The sequence below is a fragment of the Chrysochloris asiatica genome, unplaced genomic scaffold (genome assembly GCF_000296735.1).
Source record: "Chrysochloris asiatica unplaced genomic scaffold, ChrAsi1.0 scaffold00178, whole genome shotgun sequence".
Classification (NCBI taxonomy): domain Eukaryota; kingdom Metazoa; phylum Chordata; class Mammalia; order Afrosoricida; family Chrysochloridae; genus Chrysochloris; species Chrysochloris asiatica.
Window position 1 is genome coordinate 1114761 of NW_006408696.1, and position 24051 is coordinate 1138811.

At 45.0% G+C, this 24051-nt stretch overlaps 1 protein-coding gene across 1 annotated transcript in view; it reads left to right on the plus strand.

Annotated features, from left to right (window-relative positions):
• Nucleotides 1-999: 999 nt before the first annotated feature.
• The window catches only part of ITGAX (integrin, alpha X (complement component 3 receptor 4 subunit)), a gene marked incomplete at its 5' end in the record, with an annotated part of 29052 nt that continues 6000 nt past the window's right edge, over nt 1000-24051 (plus strand). The window contains 26 exon segments of the mRNA XM_006871986.1: nt 1000-1027; nt 3681-3786; nt 4261-4364; nt 4635-4705; nt 4838-4952; nt 6923-7053; nt 7208-7353; nt 7582-7735; nt 8638-8788; nt 9002-9075; nt 9237-9366; nt 9478-9620; nt 9779-9919; nt 10016-10225; nt 14467-14597; nt 14706-14863; nt 15006-15160; nt 15986-16117; nt 16214-16287; nt 16467-16608; nt 21265-21381; nt 21468-21547; nt 21640-21723; nt 23492-23570; nt 23662-23769; nt 23875-23958. Coding sequence (XP_006872048.1) covers nt 1000-1027; nt 3681-3786; nt 4261-4364; nt 4635-4705; nt 4838-4952; nt 6923-7053; nt 7208-7353; nt 7582-7735; nt 8638-8788; nt 9002-9075; nt 9237-9366; nt 9478-9620; nt 9779-9919; nt 10016-10225; nt 14467-14597; nt 14706-14863; nt 15006-15160; nt 15986-16117; nt 16214-16287; nt 16467-16608; nt 21265-21381; nt 21468-21547; nt 21640-21723; nt 23492-23570; nt 23662-23769; nt 23875-23958 — 3048 coding nt within the window.

Consider the following 24051-nt stretch of genomic DNA (forward strand, 5'->3'; position numbering starts at 1 on the left):
GGAAACCTTATACAGGGTTGCTATGAGTCAGAATTGACATGACAGCACTTAACAACAACAACAACAGAGGTTTAGACTGAACAAGGCAGGGATCTAATGCAACCCAGTCCAGACTCCAACATCATTCTTTAAAGAGATGGAAAAACCAATCACTAGTTTATGTGGAAAGGAAAGAAACCTCAAATCAGTAAAGAATTACTAAAAAGAAAGAAAGAAAAAAGCAGGAGACCTCTCACTTACTGATCTCAAAATTTACCACCCACCCACAGTAGTCCCAACAAGCTGGTACTGGTACCAAAACAAGACGCATAGATTAATGGACCAGAATTGGAAACCCAGAAGAAAATCCATCCACTTATGTAAACACATTAAATTAGGAAGAGCTTGTCTCTTCAACAAATGGTGCTGGCGAAATTGGAAATCTATTTGCCGAAGAATGAAAGACGACCCATGTCTCACACCATGTACAAAAATGAACTTGCCGTGGATTGAAGACCTAAATGTAAAACCTAGAACTATAAAGAAGAAAACTTGGGAACTCTGAAAGATGGCATAAATGCACTATCAAGCATAAACTGACAACACACACAAATAGCAGGAGACAAAATAGATGACTGGAACTTCCTGAAAATTAGATGCTTATGTGCATCCAAAGAGTTAAAACAGAACCCACAGACTGGGAAAAAAATTGGGGTGACATCTCAGACAAGGGATTACTCTCTAAAATTATAGGACATTTCAACATCTCCACAAGAAGACAAATGATTCCGTTGAAAAATGACCGGAGGACATGAACAGACATTTAATTAATAAAGACATTCAGTCAGTCAAGAAACATATGAAGGAGATGCTTCCATTAGCCATTATGATTGTTGTTGTTAAGTGTCGTTGAGTCTGTTCAGACTCATAGTGACTCTGTATAGGGTTTATGTGGAGTGGCTGATGGATTTGAACCACTGACCTTGCAGTCCAGTAATTATACTACAGTACTACACCAGGACTCATTAGTCATTGTTGTTGTTGTTAAGTGCTGTTGAGTCAGTTCCAACCCATAGCGACCCTGTATAGGGTTTCCAAGGAGTAGCTGGTGAGCTTGAGTCATCAAATTTGTGGTTCAAACCGACTTTGCCATCCAGCAATTAGCCCACAGCGCTACACCAGGACTCCATTAGCCATTGTTACTGTTGTTACTAAGTGCCATCGAGTCGATTCTGACCCATAGCGACCCTGTATAGGGTTTCCAAGGAGCAGCTGGTGAGTTTGAACCGCCAATCTTGCAGTTCTAACAATGGCTTTGCAGTCTGGCTCATTAACACTTAGCGCCCCACCAACATTCCCCATTAACCATTAGAGAGATGCAAATCAAAACAACAATGAGATATCATCTTACACCAGCATTAATAACAAAGTTAGAAAAAAACCCCAAAAACACACACACAACAAATGCTGGCAAGGGTGTGGAGATATTAGGACCTTCCTACATTGCTGGTGGGACTGTAAAATGGTGAACCACTGTGTACAACAGTCTGGTTCTTTCTCAGAAAGTTGGTAATAGAAATACCGTATGAGCACTCTATCTACTTGGTACATATCCCCAAGAAATAAAAGCCGTGACATGAACAGATATATTCACACCAAGGTCATTACAATGGAAAAAGATGGAAACAACCTACATGCCCATCAAGAAAAGAATGATGAAACAAACTTTGGTACATAGACACACAATGAAATACTATCCAACATTGAAGAAAAACAAGCATAGGACTTTGTTTAAATCTTTATAGCTTTCGAGGCTGCTTTATGTTGGTTACTTGGATTTAGTGGCTGGTTAAGACACCATTTGAGTTCTTTGTGTTACTTCAACAATGGCCTATGCTTAGACAAGTCCAGGTAAGCCTAGGGAATGGCAGTTTGTCCTCAGGAGGAATGTAGTTGAAAGGAGGTTATAGGTCCTGGGCTTGTCCAGGAAGGAGCAGTATGCCCTCAGACTTCAAAAAGAACTAAGGAATTTGCCTCAGTATGTTCTTAATGATTTACCAAAAATAACAGCGTGTTAGCTAGCTAAAGTTAAAAGTTGGGGTTCTAGTGACTACAGCTCAGCGCCACATGGTTATGAGTCACCCAGATCACAACATACCCAAGGTAACCAAAACCCCAAACCAATTCATAACCTTATTTAATCTGCAGTTATGTATGTACTCCGATCATGGTTATCCCTGTGCTTAGTTAGTCCTGCCTGTGACCGTCATGAATTGACCCATCATTAATCATGGGCTTTAAGGATTTCTTTTGTTTTCTGTCATATTGCATAAAATGAACCCCATGGCTGTGAGTCAGTGGACTCCACTGGTCTTTGTAATGATGGTGTCTCATTGGGGATGACTGGCTAACTGTCTTTGTCCCTACTTAAAGCTTAATAAAAGAATCCTGGTGTGGTGCTATAGGAAAAGCACTGGACTGAAAGATCAGTTTGAATTGCAAGGTTGGTGGTTCAAACTCACCAGATGCTCCTCAGAAACACTATACATGGTCGCTATGCATTGGAATGGACTCAACAGCACTTACCAACAGCAACAGAATAGCTTTGAATCTTGGTCCTTTTTCCTTCAGCACAGTATCTGCTTTGTACTCCTCCTAGGAACCAGATGCCTGGCTCCTTGAATTAGAGGTTTCTGGGTCAGAAATGGAGGGTTCTTACTAGATTCTCCATGAAGGCTCTGGCTCCATGCCAGTGTCTGCCTCTTCCTCCTCAGGTGGACTCAAGTGTCAAGGTCAAGGGGAGCCTTCTGCCTATATAAGGAAGAAATCTGGGAGGAATGAAGCTGGGAAAGGGGTTTGCATCCATCCAAGTCTAAATTGGTGAAGAAAGAAAGGCAAACCAACTAGGAAGACCTCTGGGTTGGAACTGAGTGGGTTGTGTGGTCTTCTCTTCTCATTTAAGCCACATCCTCCGCCCTTCACTTCTGAGTCATGCTGACGACTTTCCTTTATGTTTCTGGCCTCTGCTCACTTGCTTCCCTGATGTCTTGGTTCAGGGGTTCTCCCAGTAGTCCTGGAGATCGAAAACCCATACCTGACTTGCCAGTCATGACCAGAACAATCCTCCTTCTGCTGATAGGTGAGCTGGGGTCCCCACAAAAGCAGAGACTAGAGGGTTGGGGTCCAGGTAGAAAGAGACAAGAAAGTACACATTTTACACCGTAGCATTAGAGAGAGATTGGTACATAGGGTTTGAGATCTGGAGTTTATGAAGGGAAGGGATATTGGAGAAAGAGTGTTGTTGAAAGTTCAAGAGATGCCCTAAGGGATGACGTCATCTAGACAATCCAGAGATTTACGAAGGAGACTGAGCAAGTCTATCTATATCCTCTGTCTCTTTGTCCCCATGTTTACCTTATAGGAGCCTCAGGGATACAGGTGGGGAAGGATCATCTTTTGAACTTGGGTGCCACTCTGTGGAAACAGAGATCTAAAACCCAAAGGCAGACCAATGGGTGGAGAGTTGTCTCTGGAAGGAGAGCAGGGAGTCATAAGGAGCCTGGACGTAGGACTTCAGAAGACAAGGAATTCTGGGCCATTGGACTTAAAGAGAATATTGGTGAACTGGAGACCTAGGAGATAAAGCTGGCTGAGGCAAGAGGAAACTCTTCCTCCAGAATTTCTCTTTCTCACCTCCTCAGCCTTAGCTTCTTCTCTCTGCTTCAACTTGGATACAGACCAGCCAACAGTCTTCCACATGGACCGTGCTGGGTTTGGACACAGTGTGGCTCATTATGGCGACTCCTGGTAAGGACCAGTGGTGACTGACCTGTGGCTTTCACCTACTCGTCTTCCTGCCTAAGGGGTCGGTCCCTCTTTATCTGTCTGAGAACTTGCATCTCTGTCTGGTGTTGCAACCCCCAAGGTTATGAATATTTAGACTGAAAGCAGAAGCTGTCTTGTCATTACTAAAACCGTAGCTAATATTTATTGAGCCCTCACGAAATGTCAGGCATCGTGCCAAGCACATTATATGTAGACACAGATTGAATTCATATCTTTTGAGGTAGGAATCATTCAGCAAACACCTATTGAGTGCCTACATATGCCAGACACCGTCTCAGGAATGGAGCATACAGTAAAGGATAAAACAGACACAATTCCCTCTCTCTATGGAACTTAAATTTCATTTTTGGAGATGTGAAACAAGCCTTCCAAGTGACAGCCCGCCTCCAGTGTCTACGCTCTGAACTGTCATGTTCTATCTACATCTGCCCACAGGGTGGTGGTTGGAGCCCCCCAGGAGATAAAGACTGCCAACCAAACAGGTGGCATCTACCTGTGTGCCTACAGCCAGGGCACATGTAAGCCCATCTTCCCTCAGGGTGAGTCACTGCCCCTTCCTGGGTCCCAGGTCTGAGGGCCAAGAGTCCAGTTTCCCAGCTTCAGCTCTGTCTGCTGACCCTTCACCTTCAGACAGGCCTCATCAAAGGTTCCATCAAAGGCTCCCTGCTCATTGCACCTCTATACTTGTACCACGCTGTCAATATCTGGGAGACCCCTTGGCCGTTCTGACCACCTTGCATCCCACAGCTGAGGTGACTATAGTCCCTCTGTGCCCCTGAGGATGACCATGAACATATTTATCCCCATAGTGCCTCCAGATACTGTGAACATGTCCCTGGGTCTATCCCTGGCAGCCACCACTGACCCTTCCCAGCTGCTGGTGAGTTACTTTGGGTCACAGAACAGTCTTGAGGGGAAGACTGAAGACTTGGGACTACTGGCACTGGGAGTCTTGGGGAAGGGTGGGAAAGAAGCAGAGGCAATCTCTGCCACTGGCCCCCTGTGTCCCCAGGCCTGTGGCCCCACTGTGCACCGTGCATGCAGAGAGAACATGCACTTACTGGGGTTCTGCTTCCTGCTAGACCCCCGCTCCCATCAGGCCCAGAGGCTCCCAGCTGTTCTGCAGGGTGAGTATTCTTGGCCTTTGGGTCCTGCAAGGAGCCTGCACACATCTAACTGGGAGTATGGTGGGGCCAGAGACACTTCTGTTAGATTGGAGAAGGAAGGAGCTATCTGGGGAAAATATCTACTGGGTGATGCTATGGTTCCAAACATGGGTTGGGGAACCACTGCCTGTTTCACACCTTGCTGATCACCGTCCCACTGTGTGACCTCTCCTGTGACCTTATTCTTACTGAGTCTCAGTTTGTCTGTCGGATGGGGGCAGATGTGGATCAGAACCAGGGTCCAGCACAGTGTTTGGTACATGGTGACATGGTGAGAGCTCAACAAATGTCAACTGCTGTTTTTAGCGAGAAGGGGAGGTGGCGCTGTAGAATAAGCACTGGACGGAAAGGTCGGTTTGAGCAGCAAGGTTGGGAGTTCAAATCCACCAGCCACTCCTCAGAAACCCTATACAGAGGTGCTATGAATCAGAACCAACTCAACGGCATGTAACAACAACAAATAGAAACACACACACACACACACACACACACATATATATATATAGTTTTGGTTTTTTTTTTTTTTTTTTTTTTTGTACCATGTGGTGCAAGTTGGGGAAGAGAGGTGAGGGCGCATGCAGTCTGTGCATTGCATAGGGGCTGACTTTTCTTGGTGCTTTTGTGGGTGGGAGCGGGGGTGTTAAGGAGATGGAACAATGAGCTTTTCACACAATTCTGTGACCAACTGAGACAACTGGAAATACTGACACCTAACTACGAATCGGGCTGTGAACCTTAAGGTCAGCGGTTCGAAACTACCAGCAACTCCGCGGGAGAAAGATGAGGCTTTCTACTCCCGTAAAGATTTACACCCTCAGAAACCCTGTACAGGGTCGCTATGGGTTGGAACCGACTCAACGGCACTTAACAACAACAACAACTACTAAACAGTATTCTTCGCCCTTGGGTCCTGTGAGGAGCCGGCACACATCCTAGGGTCCAGACTCCCCCCTGCAGGATGTGGGCTCCCAGAGGAACACCCAGGACACCTCTTTGTGGTGATAGACCTCCAGAGCAGAAAGGGGAAGCTGAGAGTAGGAATGGAATAGGGTCTCCTTTTTATGAACTGGGAGAGTTTCTTTTCTGAGTCAAGTTTCAAATTGGTTTGATCTCCTGCTAAGAATCTGCGTTTCCATCCCTGATACTATGTGTACAGAAAAATGGACGGACGAATCACCTGAAGATCTTGTTAAAATGTAGGTTCTGATTCAGTATTTGGGATCCTGTTGTAGCACTGGGAGTGAATGTGCTGGACTGCAAGGTTGGTGTGAATCTCTAAGTCAGCGGTTCAAGCTCATCAGCTGATCCTCAGAAAACCTATACAAACGACTCAAGGGCACTTAACAATATCTAAGGGAGAGATCAGACCAGAGTGAACCAGTCGAAGACCTGCTTCAGAGGAGAGACACTGCTTTCATCCAGAAAAGAAGTGTTGTTGTTGTTGTTGTTGTATGCTGTTGAGTCGGTTCTGATTCATAGGGACACTGTATAGGATTTCCACGAGCCACTGGTGTGTTTGAACTGCTGACTTTGTAGTTACCAGTCCAGTGTTTATCCTACAGCACCCCACTAGGGCTCAGGAAGGGAGTTGTTGTTAATACCATCAAGTTGGTTCTGACTCATAGTGATTCTGAGGAGCAGCTGGTAGATTTGAACCACTGATCTTGTGATTCGCAGCCCAAAGCTGATCCTACAGCACCACACCAGGAGTCCAGGAAGGGTGTAAACGCCTGTATTTAAGATGAGAACAGAAAAAGGTCAGCGCATGTCTGTTGCCAGAGTGGACATTAAATATATTTAACCAAAGTTCAGTACTGACCAATGAGGACAAACTTTAGAGTGTTGAGGGAGTGGGTTTTTGTGACCAGGAGACTGAGGTCCTGGACTCTGAGGAGTGTCCCTTGGAAGACCAGTCCTGCCTCCTTCTCCAGAGTGCCCAAGACAGGAAAAGGACATCGTGTTCCTGATTGATGGTTCAGGCAGCATCTCCTCACATGAATTCGCTACAATGCTGAACTTCGTGAAGGTTGTCATGAACCAGTTCCACAGACCCAATACCCAGGTGTGGCCTTGGGGGAAGGCAGGGAGCTCTGCAGGGTACTACTAGAATGTACATTGCCAGAGGGGCATTGCTGGGAGAAGTGTTGGGGATTCTGGTGAAGAAGTCTCTGTTCCCACCATATGCTGGGTTTTTTTGTTTTGTTTCGTTTTTTCAGTTCTCCCTGATGCAGTTCTCAGACCGTTTCCCCATACATTTCACTTTCAACAACTTCAAACAGAGTTCAGACCCACAGAGCTTGTTGAATTCTGTGAAACAGCTAACGGGATGGACTCACACAGCCACAGCCATCCAACGGGTCACGTGAGTTCTGCCTTCTCCCAGGCCCTTCTTCCCCAAAGCACCTGAGTCTACCTTTGGGCCTCATATGTCTCTATGAGAAAGACACAGTAGTCTGAAACTCTACCTGGACTCTTTTCACTAAACTGGTTGCCTCTAGAGAGGAGGGGACATCTCCTAGTTTTCACAAGGGCATCTGAAGCAAGCAGTAACTCGATTCACAAATCTCTGAACCCTCTTCTTCCCTGACAGAAACGAAATGTTCAGTGTCAACAATGGGGCCCGTGAGGGTGCCACCAAGATCCTCATCATCATCACTGATGGACAAAAACAAAATGACCCCCTGGACTATAAGGATGTCATCCCCGGGGCTGAGAAGGCAGGCATTATACGCTACGCCATTGGGGTAGGTAGAATACCTTCCCGCCACTTCCTCACACTGCTTCGTCTCTACGCAACTTCCCTTCCAAGTACAGATGCCAGCTCTCTCCTCTCCTACTATCTTCAGAATAAGAACTCTGTCCCAGTTTGAGGGCCCACCACTCTTTTATCTAAATTCCTTGATACGTTTTGAGCCTTATTTTCTCATTTGCATACTGGGTAGGAAAATGTCAACCTTACATGGTGATTGGAGAATGTAGGCATAGGTCTTAGTTGTGTAGTGTTAGTATAACACAAATATCACAAGTGGATAGTTTTAACAAACAGAAATATATTATTCTCTCACAGTTTGTTGTTGTAAGTATCATCAAGTCGGTTTCAATTCATAGCAGCCCTGTATAGGGTTTCTGAGTTTCCAATGCTAAAAGCCCAACTTCAGTGTGATAGCTCGAGGGGAAGGCATTGTCTCTCTGTTGGCTCTGGAGAAATGTCCTTGTCTTCTTTCAATATCTGTGAACTAGTGTTCCTTAGAGATCTCCATGTGTCTTGCCATTAATCTTCTCCTAGGTCTAGAAGGTTTACAGCACAGAGACCTTAGCTAGGTCCCTCCTCTCTCTCCTTTTATCTCTTGTAGGATAAAGGTGATACAGGTCACATTCCAGAGAAATGCTCCTTACATCAGATCGGAGCTGTGATCTGATAAAGGATATAATATCCCACAGCAATCCCCTAGTAACTGATTGGCTATCACATCATGAAAGATGATTATATCATTACCTAACTGCCAGATCGCATCATTATAAAACTACCAAACCACTGGGAGTCACGGCCCCGCCAAATTCACATGTCTTTTGGGTACACAATTTAATCCATGACAGCATATTACATTTATTATTATTTTTGTTTGTTGATCTTTGCTGGGGATAGGTAGGAACGGCTTTTCAATATGCACATTCCTGGAGAGAACTAACTGCCATTGCATCGGCGCCCTCCCGTGAACATATATTTCAAGTGCAGAACTTTAATGCTTTGAGAAACATTCAAAACCAACTGAAGGAGAAGATATTTGCCATTGAAGGTAAGTCAGTGGTGGACTTGCTTTGGAAACCCTTACCCATAAGTGTTTGACCTCCTTGAACTTCGACCCCAATGTCATAGGCACTGACCCCTCTCTGTAGGCATTAGTTTCCAGCATTAGGTCTTCGCAAAGCTGAGGTTTTCTTCTTGAGCCCTCCACCCTCCAAAACCCATCTTTCTCCCATGGAACTCAAGTATCTTGCCTTCCCCCCAGGTACGCAGTCCACAAGCACAAGCTCCTTTGAATTGGAGATGTCCCAGGAGGGCTTCAGTGCTGTGTTCACACCTGTGAGTAGGGTCCCTTTCAGGCCAGTAGTGTGGGAAAAGGGAGAGGAGGGATGAAGGAAGCCAAGGGTTGGCGTCTGGATGAGACTGTGGCAAGTATTTTGGGGTAGAGTGGGTTCTATGTATCCTCTCAGCGTGTAATCCCTGGTATCCTTTCCTCCCAGGATGGCCCAGTTCTGGGGGCTGTAGGGAGCTTTGACTGGTCTGGAGGTGCCTTCTTGTATTCCCCAAATAAGAACCCTACCTTCATCAACATGTCTCGGGAGAATGTGGACATGAAGGACTCTTACCTGGGTGAGAAAAGGTTGGGGCTGAAGGTGGGGGACAAGACAGGGAGGTTGAGCTGCCTGGGAGGACCAGGAACAATGGAGGAAGGGAGGACAAGCCAAGGTCTGACCCCCACAGGTTACGCCACTGAGGTGGCCCTTTGGAAAGGGGTGCAGGCCCTGATCCTGGGTGCTCCCCGCTACCAGCACACTGGAAAGGTTGTCATCTTCACCCAGATGTTGAAGCAATGGGTACCACAGGCCGAAGTCACAGGGACCCAGGTTGGGTATGGGGACACGGGGGTGGAACATGAGGCTGGGCAGGGGGATTTGTAGTTCTTGGTGGGAAGATGCTGGTGGCTGGGGAGAGGTGGAGTCTGGCTCAGAAGTGGGTTTCCCTGGGAAGGGCAGCCAAGGTGACTTCAGGTTCTGCTTTCCAGATCGGTTCCTACTTCGGGGCCTCCCTCTGCTCTGTGGATGTGGATGGAGATGGCAACACTGAGCTGGTCCTTATTGGGGCCCCTCATTACTACGAGCAGACCCGGGGAGGCCAGGTGTCTGTCTGCCCCTTACCTCAGAGGGTGAGTGACTGATGACAGGGACCTGGACTGGGTTGACCCCACCGTAGGATGGAGGAGTTGCCCCAATTGGAGCCTGGCACTGGTTTTGTTCTGCAGCGGGCTAGCTGGGAATGCCGGGCTGTTCTCCGCGGGGAGCAGGGACATCCTTGGGCCCGCTTTGGGGCAGCCCTGACAGTACTGGGGGACGTGAATGGGGACAAGCTGACGGATGTGGCCATCGGGGCGCCGGGGGAGCAGGAGAACCAGGGTGCTGTCTACCTATTTCATGGAGCATCAGGGCTGGACATCAGCACCTCCCACAGCCAGGTGAGGCCTGTCACTAGGCCTTTATTTTTGTTTGTCTTTGCTTCTCCCCTCATCCACATTATCACCTGAAACCTTCTCCTCTTTTACCTCATCTACACTTCCTTGTCAAGCACTGGGCATCCTGTAGGCGACAAGAATAATCTGTGAAACTTTAGACATTGTAATCAACTGGTACATATTCTACTTGATACTTGAATGGGCTCTTCACCAAGCCTTTTAATCTCTCCAGCAGCTTTACAAGGTACATAGACCGGGCATAAATATTTTAAAGATGAAATCTGAGATATGGAGAAGGAAATTGACTTGATTTATCCAGGGTTATACAACGATGACTTCTGATTCCTAACCCAGTCTTTTGGTGGTTCCCTGTTATCTATCATTTTAGAGCTGGCTGCCCCAGTCTGCCTGTCCACTTACCTCTTCATCCTCCCAGATCCTGCTTCACTTTACTCTCTCCTTGCTATCCACAATGCTACCTTGTGTCCATCTGGGCAGGAGCCTCCTACCAAATGGGCAGGATTCCCTAAGAAGAGAGGGTTGCTTTCCTTGGCAAAAGTCAAGGAAACTCTGCTTAAAAAATCAGAAGAGGATTGTTATTAAGCATCAGAGATAAAAGGGTGTCAAATGTGGAAGAGAATTTAAAATTTTCATGCAATCCAGACATTCTAGAGTCATTGAAGCTAGATAAATCCCTGAAACTATTGCCCTAAAATAATCTTTAACTTTAAACCTTACACTAAAATGACACCCCACACACACAAGTCTTGATATTTCTTAATTGTAGGTGAGTTGGTTCAGACTCATATTGTGTATTGTGTTTCCCAGGAGAGGCTGATGAATTTGAACCGCTGACTTTGTGATTCAAATGGACATTATAGTATGGTGCATTATTCCACAACGCCACACCAAACAGTTCAATTAGTAACTATATGTGATCAAACTGGCAACAGCAGTTTGAAAATATAGACAGGAAACTTGGGGGTGGACAGCAAGCTTATGTTAATGGGGAAGGAACAATTAATAAAGGAATATGAGAATAGTTACACAATTTGAAAACTGTATGCCGTGTCACTAAATTGTACATGTAGAATTGTTGCACTGGTGTGTTTTGCTGTGTATATTTTCAACAACTGGAGAGCACGGTGGCTCCATCAATAAGCATTGGAATGTGAACCACAAGGTTGGTAGTTTGAGCTCACCAGTCATTTGTTCCGCGGGAGAAAGATGAAATCTTTCTGCTCCCACAAAGATTTAATGCCGAGGAACCCCTAAATAGGGCCACTATGAGTTGGAACCAACTCGATGGCATTTAACAACATTCTCAACAATAACAAAAACTAAAATATTTTTTAAAATAAGCAAAAATATCTGAATAGATATTTCTTAAGAAGATATACAAGGAGATGCTTGTTAATTTGAACTGCCGACCTTGTGATTCAAACCAACCTTGTGGTCCAGTGCATCATTCCACAGCGCCACACTGGTGGTGGTGGTTATGTGCTGTGGAGTCAGTTGTGACTCATAGCGGCAGGGTTTCTGAGGCTGCAAATCTTTACGGGAGCAGAAAGCCTCATCTTTCTCCTGCAGAACAGCTACCTTGCGGTTCGCAGCCCAATTCGTAACCACTACACTACCAGAGCTCCTTTACGCCACACTTGTTGTTGTTGTTAAGTGCCATTGAGTCGGTTCCGACCCATAGCGATCCTGTATAGGGTTTCCGAGGGTGTAAATCTTTACAGGAGTAGAAAGCCTCATCTTTCTCCCGCGGAGCGGCTGGTAGTTTCGAACCGCTGACCTTAAGGGTCGCAGCCCGATTCGTAACCACTACGCTAGGACTCCTAAAATACTACAGAGCTAAAAAAAATAGCGTGCTGTTACCTGCTACAACATAAATCAATCTCCAAAACACTGTGCTAAGTGGAAACAGCCAGCCACAAAAGACTATAAACCAGTTATGAAAGACTACAAATTAAATGCTTTCATTTATAAAAAAAATGTCTAGAGTAGGTAAATCTAATGAGGCAGAAAGGTTCAAAGTTATCAGCCGCTCCTTGGAAACCCTCTCCAGGCTCACAGCCCAACTGATGGTACTTAACGACAACAAAGCGAGGGAAGAGGAGTAAGGGGAACGGTTATGTGGTTACTTTTTGAGGTGAAAGAAATGTCCTCAGATTGATTTTAGTGATGATTGCACAAGTCTGTTAACATATTTAAAACCATTGGATTATATACTGTTAAATAACCTATGGACTTGTTGCCAAAGATAGAGTTAAGGAAGCATTCTGCAGTTGTTTCATTTACTAGCAGTGTATCTTGGTCAATTACCTCTCTGGGCTTTAGTTTCCTCATCTGTAAAATGGTAACATTAATAGAATCAACGTCACTGGGCTGCTACTGTAAGTATTCAATGAATTAGTACATATAAGGTGTTCAAAACAGCGTTTGGCACATAGTAGATAGGGCTTTTTTTTTTTTTAACCACTAGCCATGTTTGAAGGAGCTCTGGTAGCTTAGTGGTTACGAATCGGGCTGCTAATCTTATGGTCAGCAGTTCAAAACTACCAGCCGTTCCTAAGGAGAAAGATTAGGCTTTCTACTCCTGTAAAGATTTACCACCTCATAAACCCTGTACAGGGTCGCTATGAGTCGGAACCAACTCCACGGTACATAACCACCAACACTTATTATGAAAAAACTGTATTTGGTTCACATCAACTTGTTGAACCTCCTTTGCTTGATTGTAAATATTAACTGGTCTGACTCAAAGAGGAAACCTTCCTGGGTTCACTGACTTTTTCCTTCTTCCCACTTCATAATATATTCCATGATGGGCTTCAAAACAGTTCTGCCCAGTTCACTCAATGACTGCGGAAAGAAACTGAACAGACCCAAATTAGTAAAATGTGAGTGTATTGAAATACTAACCAGAACAGAAAAAATTATAGGTTGCTGCCCTGCTAGAAACGTAATCTCCCTTTGAGAAAGCAAGGGCTGTGTGAGTGTTGCGTAGCAATCAAATGTCTTGACTTGCAGAATCACAAACAATGGTACCCTGTTCAAAGATGGTGGTCAACCGCACAGTTTTGACTCTGTCTCTCTCTGTGGTCCTGGCAATAATCCAATTTTTACATCAGGCCCCTGAAAGAGTTCACTACGCCTTTTCCATGTCTCCCATTTCAGAGCTTTGACCCATATTTTTTTGCATTCTAGTTAGCATTTCACTTTACCACAATTTTTAAAATTCAGAGCTGTTTCAGTTTTACTTCATTGAATAAGTCTTGAACTGGTTTTAACTGGTTCAAAGTCCTGATCCTCTCACATACTTAATTAGAAAAGACTTGCATCATTGTTCACTTCTCACACACCCAGTGCTAGGCTATGGCATGAGATTAGCTTTCCTAGGTGTGAAGACTGTGGCATTGTTCATTTGGCTATGGTTGTGCTGTGTCTATCCACACATCTCCTTTCCTTTCTAGATTTCTTTAGCAATTGGTAAATTGCTCTTTTTATTTTTTTATTACTCTTAATGTCTGTTGGTACCAGGGATACACAGAAGTTCAAAGGGCTCATTCTACAAGGAATTAAACACTAGAGTACTAGGAATAATAAAAAAAGGCTCCACTGGGAAGAAAACTCAGGAGGATAGAGTTAAGGTATGGTTGCATCCATTTCCCACCTGTGCTTTCTTCTTCCTTGTCCTCTGAAGAGACAGGGCAGAAAAGGGGCATCGGCATTGGGGTCAGAGAATCTGATTTCAGTCTGGAGTTGGCCTCTTTGCTGACGAGTAAGAAGTGGGTCTGGATGAGCTCTGATGTCCCTTCCAGATCTAATAATTGTCATATGATATTATTGACTGTTAACTATGTATCAGATGCTGTTCTAAGAACTACATGACTTAATTCATCTCATGCTTACAGCTAAGCTCTGGTATTATCATCCCCATGTGAAAGACGAGGGGACTGAAGCATAGCTGTACATTGAGGGACAGGATTTGAATTGAGAATAACTGAATGAATGAATGACATTCAGACCAACAAACCAACATTTAAATTTCCATTTCTTCATTTACATTTGTTAGAAAACATTCTTTTTAGTCCTCATTTCCTCATTCCGTATCCCTCTTTTTAGGGTTTATTGGTGATGTCTTTTCACCACTTGGCCCTTCTTTCTGACTCCCACATTTCTACCTCCCTCCTTATTTCAAATTCCTCAACTTGCTTTTTTTTTTCTCTTCTGGCCAGAGGATCATGGGCTCCCAGTTCTCCTCAAAATTGCAATATTTTGGGCAGTCACTGAGTGGGGGTAAGGATCTTACCCAGGATGGGCTTATGGACCTGGTCGTGGGGGCCCGAGGACATGCATTGTTGCTCAGGTGAGAATGGCTTCCTACGTGGTCCTAAGTCCAGCCTCAGCTACTCAGCCCCCTTCTCTCTGTCCCAGGAACTAAAAACTTGTCCTAAGCTAAGGGTACTGTCCACAGGAGCAGGCCTGTGCTCAGAGTGCGGGTGAACATGTTCTTCACACCTGCTGAAATTGCAAGATCCGTGTTTGAGTGTCGGGAGAAGTCAGCCCCTGTCCAGCAACTGGGTAGTGCCACAATTTGCCTTCATATTTACCCAAGTTCTGACAACGTGAATGGTGAGTCACCTCCTCTCCAACCCAGAAGACCTTGATCCCTCGGAAGCTCCCCGGCCAGGATTCCTGTCTCCTGCCTTGCTCCTTACCCACTTAAGGAGCCCCTGGCTCTCTTATCCTTTTCTACCCCTTGTTTCTCCTACAGGTGACCTCCAGAGCTCTGTGACCTTTGATCTGACCCTTGACCCTGGCCGCCTGAATCCCCGTGCCATCTTTGATGAAACAAAGACTCGGAATCTGAACCAAGTCCAAGTCCTTGGTCTGGGCCAGCATTGTCAGACTGTGAAGTTGCTTTTGTTGGTGAGGATCTGGACTGGTGGGGAAGGCAGGGACAGAACACAGCAAGATATTCCCATCCTCTCTGCAGTCCCAGACCTAGCATAGAACCTAGCACTTGTTGTTAGTGCCATCAAGTCGATTCCGACCTATAGCGACCCTGTATAAGTTTTCCAAGGAGCAGCTGGTGAGCTTGAACCACTGACCTTGCAGTTCAAATGACTTTACAGTCTGATGCATTAGCCCACAGTGCCACACCAGGACTGGTGCTTAATGTTAACTGAACGAATGAGGTCAGCTGTAATTTTTCCAGAATACGCAGCTGGATTTCAGGGATGAGATTATGATTGCTTTGGAGAACTATGGGTTTGTGAGCTGGGATTCTCTTTATCATTAATTTGACAAATATTTACTGAGCCACTCCTGTGAAACATGCTTTGTTTTAGATGCTGGGAACACGTTAGTGGACATAACAGTCATTGTCCACAGCGGGTTCATAGCCTGGGTGGGAAGGCCAAAAACAAATTCCCAGATATAGATGTATGGTCAATGCTATGAAGAAACATAAAGCCAGGGAAGGGAACAGAGTGTCCAGGAGGCTGCTCAAAGGAGAGGAAGTGTGAATAGACTTGAATAACATGAATGAACCAAGTAGGTCAAGGCAGAGGACCACGAAGAAAAGGTTCTCAGGGGAAGACTACATGACAGGGTAATAACCCTCACAAATGTTTCTGAGTGCAGGGAGGTCTCATTATTACCCATTTTTTAGATGAGGAGACCGGGACACAGCTAAGAGATTCCTGGGATGCTCTTCTTAACCACCTGCTTTCTTCAATGTCTGTCCTTTAGGCCTGTGTGGAGGACTCCGTGACTCCGATCACCTTGCGTCTCAACTTCTCCCTTGTGGGAAAACCCATTCCCTCCTTTCGAAACCTCCAGCCCATGCTAGCCCTAGATGCCAAGAGATACTTCACGGCTTCTGTGAGTCTTGGTATCAGAGTCTCCCAGAAGTAATTTGGAGGAAGTGAGGTTGCAGACACCAGATTTTGGGGAAAACCTTCTTTGTCTTCCTCCCAGCTTCCCTTTGAGAAGAACTGTGGGACTGACCACATTTGCCAGGATGACCTCGGTATCTTGTTTGACTTCTCAGGGTGAGCCCTGTTCCTCCAGTCTCCCTCCCAGAACCTTGCGATCCCACCCTTGGTTTTCCCTTAGGTTCCTCCTCTAGGCTTAAAACCCAGGTATCCTGTCTCCCACTTATCTCTAACTTCTCTACCCAGACTATTTCTAGCTTTAGTCATGGAACCATCTCATCCTCCCACCTCCACAGCCTGAAGACTCTGGTGGTTGGGAATAACCTGGAGCTGCCCGTGAAGGTGACAGTGTGGAATGATGGCGAGGATTCCTACGGAACGACAATTACCTTCTTTTACCCAGCAGGGCTGTCCTATCGACGTGTGGTAGGGATCCAGGTATTACAATTCGGGGGGAGGAAGTAGTTAATAGGCTGAGGATCTAGATAGACTTCTACATTGTTGTTGTTAAGTGCCATTGAGTGGCGACCCTGTATAGGGTTTCTGAGGAGCAGCTGGTGGGTTTGAAATGCCGACCTTGTGGTTTACAGTCCAGTGCTGATCCTACAGCGCCACACCAGGATTCAAGCTACGGGCCACCATGCAAGAAGTCTGTACTCTTCTTGATTGGATGGTTCATGCCATCCAATCAAGAAGAGTACTGCTTGCCAAGGTTCATGCAGGGCTCAGCTCTGGGCATTTTAAGAGCACAGCATCAGCAATGAGTCCCAGGAGACCACTAATGTGAAAAACGAACCTTGTCTTATTTTTTCTGTGTGTGTTTCTCATCATATCCATATTCTTCTTTTTTTATTTATTTAAAGTTTTATTGTGAATTATGTGATACTTTACATGGGGGAACATTAGCTTTACATTCATCCTATCGTATATCGTTTCATTGCCATGGTTATAATCCCCTCCGTGCATCATCACCCAACCAAAGGGTATAATACCCTGCAAGCCTGCCCCCTGGTTGTCAGCACACAGCCCCTCTCCCTCTCTGTGTCTAAAGTCCCCAGCCACTCCATCTCTCCACATCATCGTCTCTGCCTCCATCTCTGGTGTCACTGCGTCACTGGGTAGGGTCCCTCTCTCCACTCTTCTCCCTTGATGGTCCCAGGGACCTCTGCTCCTAGACTACAAAGTCAATCACTCCCCTCCTTTTGCTACAAAATGTCTACATTTACATATCCAACCCTCACAATCACTCCTGATAACGATTATTCACTATTATATCACAAGAGACCTATCTGCATCTCCTTTTATTAGTCCCGCCCAAACAGATTGGATAATACTCAGTGGAGATTCTACCTTCCTCCATGCCCTCTGGATCTAGGCTCCTTTTTGAAAGCTTGTAAGTCAGTCACTTCTTGCCTTTGTAGTCCCGCCACTTTGGGTAGCCAATGTCCAAGTTGCCCATCCCTGTCTACTCTGTGTATGGAGGGGGTTGGAATGATCCTTGCTGTAAAGACTTGTGCCCTCTTTTGAGCTCCTGCATCCATGGGTGTAGGTCAAGTTCATCAAATTGTATCAGATTATTCTTTTTTTCCTCTTCTTTCTTCTTCTGGTTCAGCTCTGATCATCCAGTCATTGAAGCCAGGTCAAGTGGGTAGGTATTATCTGCAAGTGTGGGTGGTCTTATTCATATACCATCTCTTCTTATCAGCTGGACGCTTCACTCTCCACTCTAGTCCTCTGTGGCTATGTCACTGACTCTGGGCCCAAGAGTCCCCAGGTCTTGCCACACTGCTGGCCAACTAGGTCTCCACCAGGGTTCACCAGAGTCTATTGAACATTGTAGGGCTTAGCTCGCAGCTTCATTGCTGTTTTCCCCTCACTTCCCCTTTTCAGTGATGAACGTGGTCACCAATCAGAGTGCATGTCTGTTTGTGTATTCCCATTGAGTCTTAGTCTTGGAAAGGGGTTTGCCCTGAGGGGACTCGACCACTTGCCTTGATATCTCCTGGGCATGCAACTTGCTTGTTCTTGTAGTAATCAGTCAGTCTGCCTATATTGTTTTGTAATTTTCCTGTTGGTCTTTCTGTCAAGAAGTATCTTCTGTTCTTCTAGCCACTCCAGGCTGGTCTGCTTGTCCTTTCAAGTGGAAATTTCCCACCTCAGAAGATTCTGGATAGGGTTCAGGATTCCACCTATGGTCTTAAGTAATGCAGAGGCTCCACAGGAAGCCTCCTTCATTGGGCACATTGTAGCCCCAATTTTAGGTATTCCAATCAGTTACAGGCAGAAGACAGACTTATAAGCTTTCTATAGTGCTATTTCTGGCTATTCCTTTTTCTCCCCTTCAAGTGTCTATTTTATAATGGTATGCCATGGAAACCAAGATTTAAAAGACAGCCAAGCATGTTAACATTATTTACCCCCTTTTCCCTATTCCAACCATGCCTCAATCCCTGTATCCCAGAGCCCTGTTGATCCAAGATTGTGCATACATCATTATTTACCTCTGTCCCACTTAGCCCATGCAAACCTGCCTAATTATTCACCCATCCTCCTTGTTCTCCCATTCCCCTCGCCCTTCTTGTGTATTGCCCCCCTCCCTAGCACTCAAACTATCTGTGTCTATTCCCTAGCCTGTGCTCCACCTTCCCCTCCCTCTCCTGACCCCACTCCCACATCCTGGTAACCAGCAAAGAGTCCCCTCCCCCCCCACCCTTTAGTATGGGTTCTTTTTCTTAGTCTTTTATAGTAGTGGTCCTATGCAGTATTTCTCCTTTTGTAACTGACTAATTTTACTCAACATAATGTCCTCAAGGTTCATTCATGTTATGCGGTGGCTTGCAACTTCCTTGTTATTCCCATATTCTTCTTGAGAAATACATACCTAGTCTTCAAATATTTTAAAACAGAAAAGGTTGGATTTATTGGTTATGCTAAATCAAAGATTGGCAAAGTTTCTTCAAAGGACCAGGCGATAAATATTTTCAGATTTCTGGATCATACAGTTTCTGCCTTAGTTGTTCATCTCTGCTATTGTTGTACAAAAACAGACATCAACAATATGTAAATGAATAAGCGTGGCTAAATTCCAATGTAACTTCATTTGCAAAATCAGATGTTAGGTGGTAGTTTACTGACCCCTGTTCTAGAATACAGAACTAGAATTGCAGAGAGTCAAAGAGAAATAGTTTGTTTAACAAAACATTTAAACATTTACAAAAATAGAGAGTAGTTCAATAAACCCCTTAAAAACGTCTCGTCTTAGAGTCAACAGTTGTGAGCTTTTTGCCACATTTGTTTCATCAATGTATCCTTCCTTATTTCACTCAGTGGCTCTGAATATTGGGGTGTCTTCTTACAAGTGACCCCAATGCCATTATCACATCTGATTAAAATATCAATTTGTTGGTATCATCGTTGTTAAATGCCATTGTGTCAGCTCTGACTCATAGTTTCCCAGGGGTGGCTGGTGGGTTTGAACTGCTGACCTTGTGGTTAACAGTCCAGTGTTTATCCTACAGTGCCACACCAAGACTCTCTGCTTGGTATTGTGATGGTAGTTATGTGCCGTGGAGTCGGTTCCAATTCATAGTGACTGTGAATAGGCTTTCCGAGGCTGTAAATCTTTACGGGAGCAGAAAGTCTCATCTTTCTCCCATGGAACTGCTGGTAGATTCTAGCTGCTGACCTGGGTAGCAGCCCAGCTGAACCCACTACACTACCAGAGCTCCTTCCTTGGTATTGTTGTTGTTGTTAAGTGCCATCGAGTTGGTTCTGACCCATGGCGACCCTATACAGGGTTTCTGAGGCTGTAAATCTTTATGGGAGCAGAAAGCCTCATCTTTCTCCCACGGAGCAGCTGGTAGTTTCAAACTGCTGACCTTAAGGTTCGCAGCCCAGTTCGTAACCACTACGCTACTAGAGCTCCTTTTTCTTGGTATTAGACCATAATAAAATGTCCTTAATTGTCTCAATTTGAACCAGGATGTAGACTAGGTACCATGTTACATCTAGTTATACCTTATATCCATGTTAGTCTAATATGCCTAAGGGCTGCATATTTTGAGTTGATATATGAAAGGATTCACTAGGAATTAGCAATCTCTTTAACAAGGATTGTGAGGAAGTAAGTGCCCCATTATTGAAAGCATTCCTAGACATATCAACCAAATGCAATTCCTGAACCGTTGTTAGTTCTTAATTGTAACAAGTGAGCCATAGAACAGTATTTTGAGAAACAATTTAGAAAAATCTGAATATGACCTGAGTGGAGTGGTACTGTGAGATGAGCACTGGATCACAAGGTCAGTTGAACCATAAGGTTAGTGGTTCAAACTTACCAGCCACTTCTTCGAAAACCCTATACAGGGTTGCTATGAGTCAGAACCAATTTGACGGTACTTAACAACAACAACAGCTAATATTAAGGAGTTCTTGTTAATATCTAGGATAAACATTGGACCACTAATCTCAAGGTTGACAGTTCAAGCTCATCAGCTGCTTTGTGGGAGAAAGATGTGGCTTTCTGCTGCTATAAAGATTTACAACCTTGCAAACCCTATGCACAGGGTTGCCATGAGTTGGAACTGACTAGACAGTGCTCAACGTAACTTTGCTAATCTTGTTGGTATGCCAGTGGTCTTGTAGTTACATAAAAAATTCTTATCTGTTAACTATAAAAGTTGATGTATATCTGGATGAATCGATAAGCTAGCTCAAATCTGCTTTCATGTATTTAAAGTATTTATATACTCTGACAAAATGGAGAACAGGAGAATAAAGCACAAGATGAAGACTCTTGGCTATAGGTGACAGATATATGGGAGTTCATTTATCTACTGCTCTACTTTTGAGTATGTTTGAAATTTTCCAGAACAAAAAGGCTTTTTAAAACTAGCAATAAATCAGAAACTCTCTAATAAAGTCACATCTGGGATTTCTACATTTGGAAGAAGTTTGATAAGACAGTATCCTTAGATCTTTTAAACATATATAACCTTATGGTAGATGCCAGGGAACTGTGTTACTCTATATGAGATCTCTGTGGAACACAAACAAATGCTCTTCTGCCTTGTTTTGAAACCTGCCCCTGCCTAGAACCAGCTGAACCTGCCCTCCCCGCGCCTGACCTGTGACAGCGCCCCCACCGAGAGCCCGGGGGCCTGGAATACCCGCTGTAGTCTCAACTACTTCATCTTCCGGGAGAATAATAAGGTCAGCCTTGCCTCCTCCCATTTTCTAATCCTCCACCCTGCCTCACCCTCTGTCTGTGACTTTCCCCTTGCCCACCTCTTCCTCAGATCACTTTCGTGGCCACCTTTGACATCTCCCCCAAGGCCAGACTGGGAGATCAGCTGCTACTGATGGCCAATGTGAGCAGGTGAGTTGGGCCAGGCTCAGAGGCAGCAACCCATCTCCCTTTCTCCTCCTTCTCTGAGACCCTTCCCAACTAGGTTCCTTCTCTTTCTTTAGTGAGAATAACAGCCCCAGGACCAAAAAGACCAGCTTTCAACAAGTGCTCCCTGTGAAGTATGCTGTCTACACCGTGATCCGCAGGTGCTGTAGCTTGATCTCTAAAGAGTGCTTCTCCATCTGATTGTGTGTGTGTGTGTGTGTGTGTCTTATACTCCACGTGACAGATGAACATCTGGGTTATTTTTAGTTTTTATTATCTTCCGCTTTCTGATTGGTAGATGATACTGCTAACAGTACTTATTAATTAATCAATGAGTGTTTATTATGGACTTGCTATGATATTATTGGTTCCAACTCAATGGCACCTGACAACAACAACAATGATATTAAAAATTGTGGTCTTATTAACATTATATTTTACATTTAACGGGGGTTACAGTTCTTAGAAACCTTTTTCAAAAGCTCTAACACTGTCTTGGGTTCCCTGAGGGCAATAAGTATGAAGCATATCTCCATCTCTGAAGTTCTTACAGCTTTATTGGAGAGTGAGGTTACACTGATGCAAGTCAGAATTTCATCAAGCCCCCCCCCCCCAACTACCACCATGCTTCTATGTCTTGGAGTGATGGGGGCCCCAAAAGAATGCTAGAGCCTCATGTAAGGGGAGGCCTCAGCTAAGTGTTAGGTTTATAACCTTGGGCTTGGCCAGCTGTGATCTTCAAAGGGACTTGGCATTGGGCTGGGACACGTCTTCCTTACAAGAAACAGACTTGTAAAATTTTAGAGCAACTTGTCCAGTTTACCAAATTCTAACAGTGTTCCTATCATAGTGACCACCCAAGACTTCCTTTCCCAAAACCTCTTTGGAAAGGACGAGAAGAGATGATCTGCCTTTCATGGAGGTTGGGTGTCAGAAGATGCCGAATATAAATATAAGGTCTTAAAATGCTGCTCAAGGAGGATTAGACTTGAAGTGTTTGGCACTAAGGAGCTATTTCAAGTCAAGTGTTTGAGCAAAAGAGTAGTATCAACAAATACCTCCCTAGCATTCACTGTGTACCAGGCACAATGTGATGGTTATTTTCCATAAATTAATTTGACATTCAGTAAAGATTTATTGATCGCTTAGAATATGTCATCAAAAAGCAGACATAAATCCCTGCCCTGTGGTGCTCATCTTCCTGATGTATAATGAGTTGGTGTGACTTAGCCCTGACCAGTTCCACCCACGTGCCTCAAGTTTCACACACACACCTGCTTACTTCAGGACACTCAGAAACCTACTGGGTATACGGTCTGAGCTTGCTGGTTTCCTTGGCAGAGGAGGGAAGAGATTTCAAGGTAGGGCCACAATTTGGATTTTACTAACAATGGAGAAGTGCCCATGTGAGGGACCAGGTTGGCCACTGGATCTCCAGACCAGAGTAGATCTGAAGTGATGTTGTCAATGTAAAGACTGCAATTGGACATTCCCTCATTTCCAAGGCACAGACCCAGAAAAGTCAAGGAAACTGGAAAGAAAGACCCCCCAGAGAAGGCTTGTGGGAGACTAGAGAGGGAGCAATGTCTGTTAGACATTAGGCCAACAGCATTAGTCTGAGTCTCCCCAAACCTTTCGTGTGTTCTACCTGCCTACCCATCATCTTATGTACTGAAGAGGACCTGAAAATGAAACTGGGGTACAAAAAAGGGCATAGCTCTCGGCTTCTTTTACTGTACCCCGCTACACCTCTCTGCCAGTCTCTTCTGTGGGTTTGAAGTCCATTCCTGCTCCTAAATTCTACCATAACCTCAAACACAACCACAGAGCTCATCCCAGACCCCGCTTTTCTAGCACCTGTTCTATCATGTTCCCAGTCAGGAAGCCCCCACAGAACTTCAGATCTGTTTCTGCCTTCTCTCTCCACAGTCATGAACAATCTACCAAGTACCTCAACTTCTCAGACTCCGAGAAGGAAGAAAGCGGTGTGATCAAGCACAGATACCAGGTAAGTGGTGGAGAGCCAGGAGATTGGACTGAGGCCAGGGATGGAGATTGGGGAAGAAGGTCTAGCTCTGCCTTCATTGTTCTTTGCTCAGGTGAACAACCTAGGACACAGGGACCTGCCTGCCAGTATCAACTTCTGGGTGCCTGTGGAGCTGAACCAGGTGGCTATGTGGACAAAATTGGAGGTGGTTCATTCCCAGGTATTGATGATTGTGCATGGATCCTTCAGCCTTTTAGCTGGATTCTCTGTGTCCCCATCAATTCCTGATGCTCCCACTGAGATGCTCATTCTTTATCTTTCTTAGGATCCATCCATTCAGTGCTCATATGAGAAAACAGTGCCCACAGTGTCTGATTTCCTAACTCATATTCAGAAGAATCATGTGTTGGTAAGGATGGCTCTCAGCTGGTCTCTACTCTAAGCCACACACCAGAAGAATTAAATGAAAGAATCTGTTACATTCAGACGGGAACCTATTGAA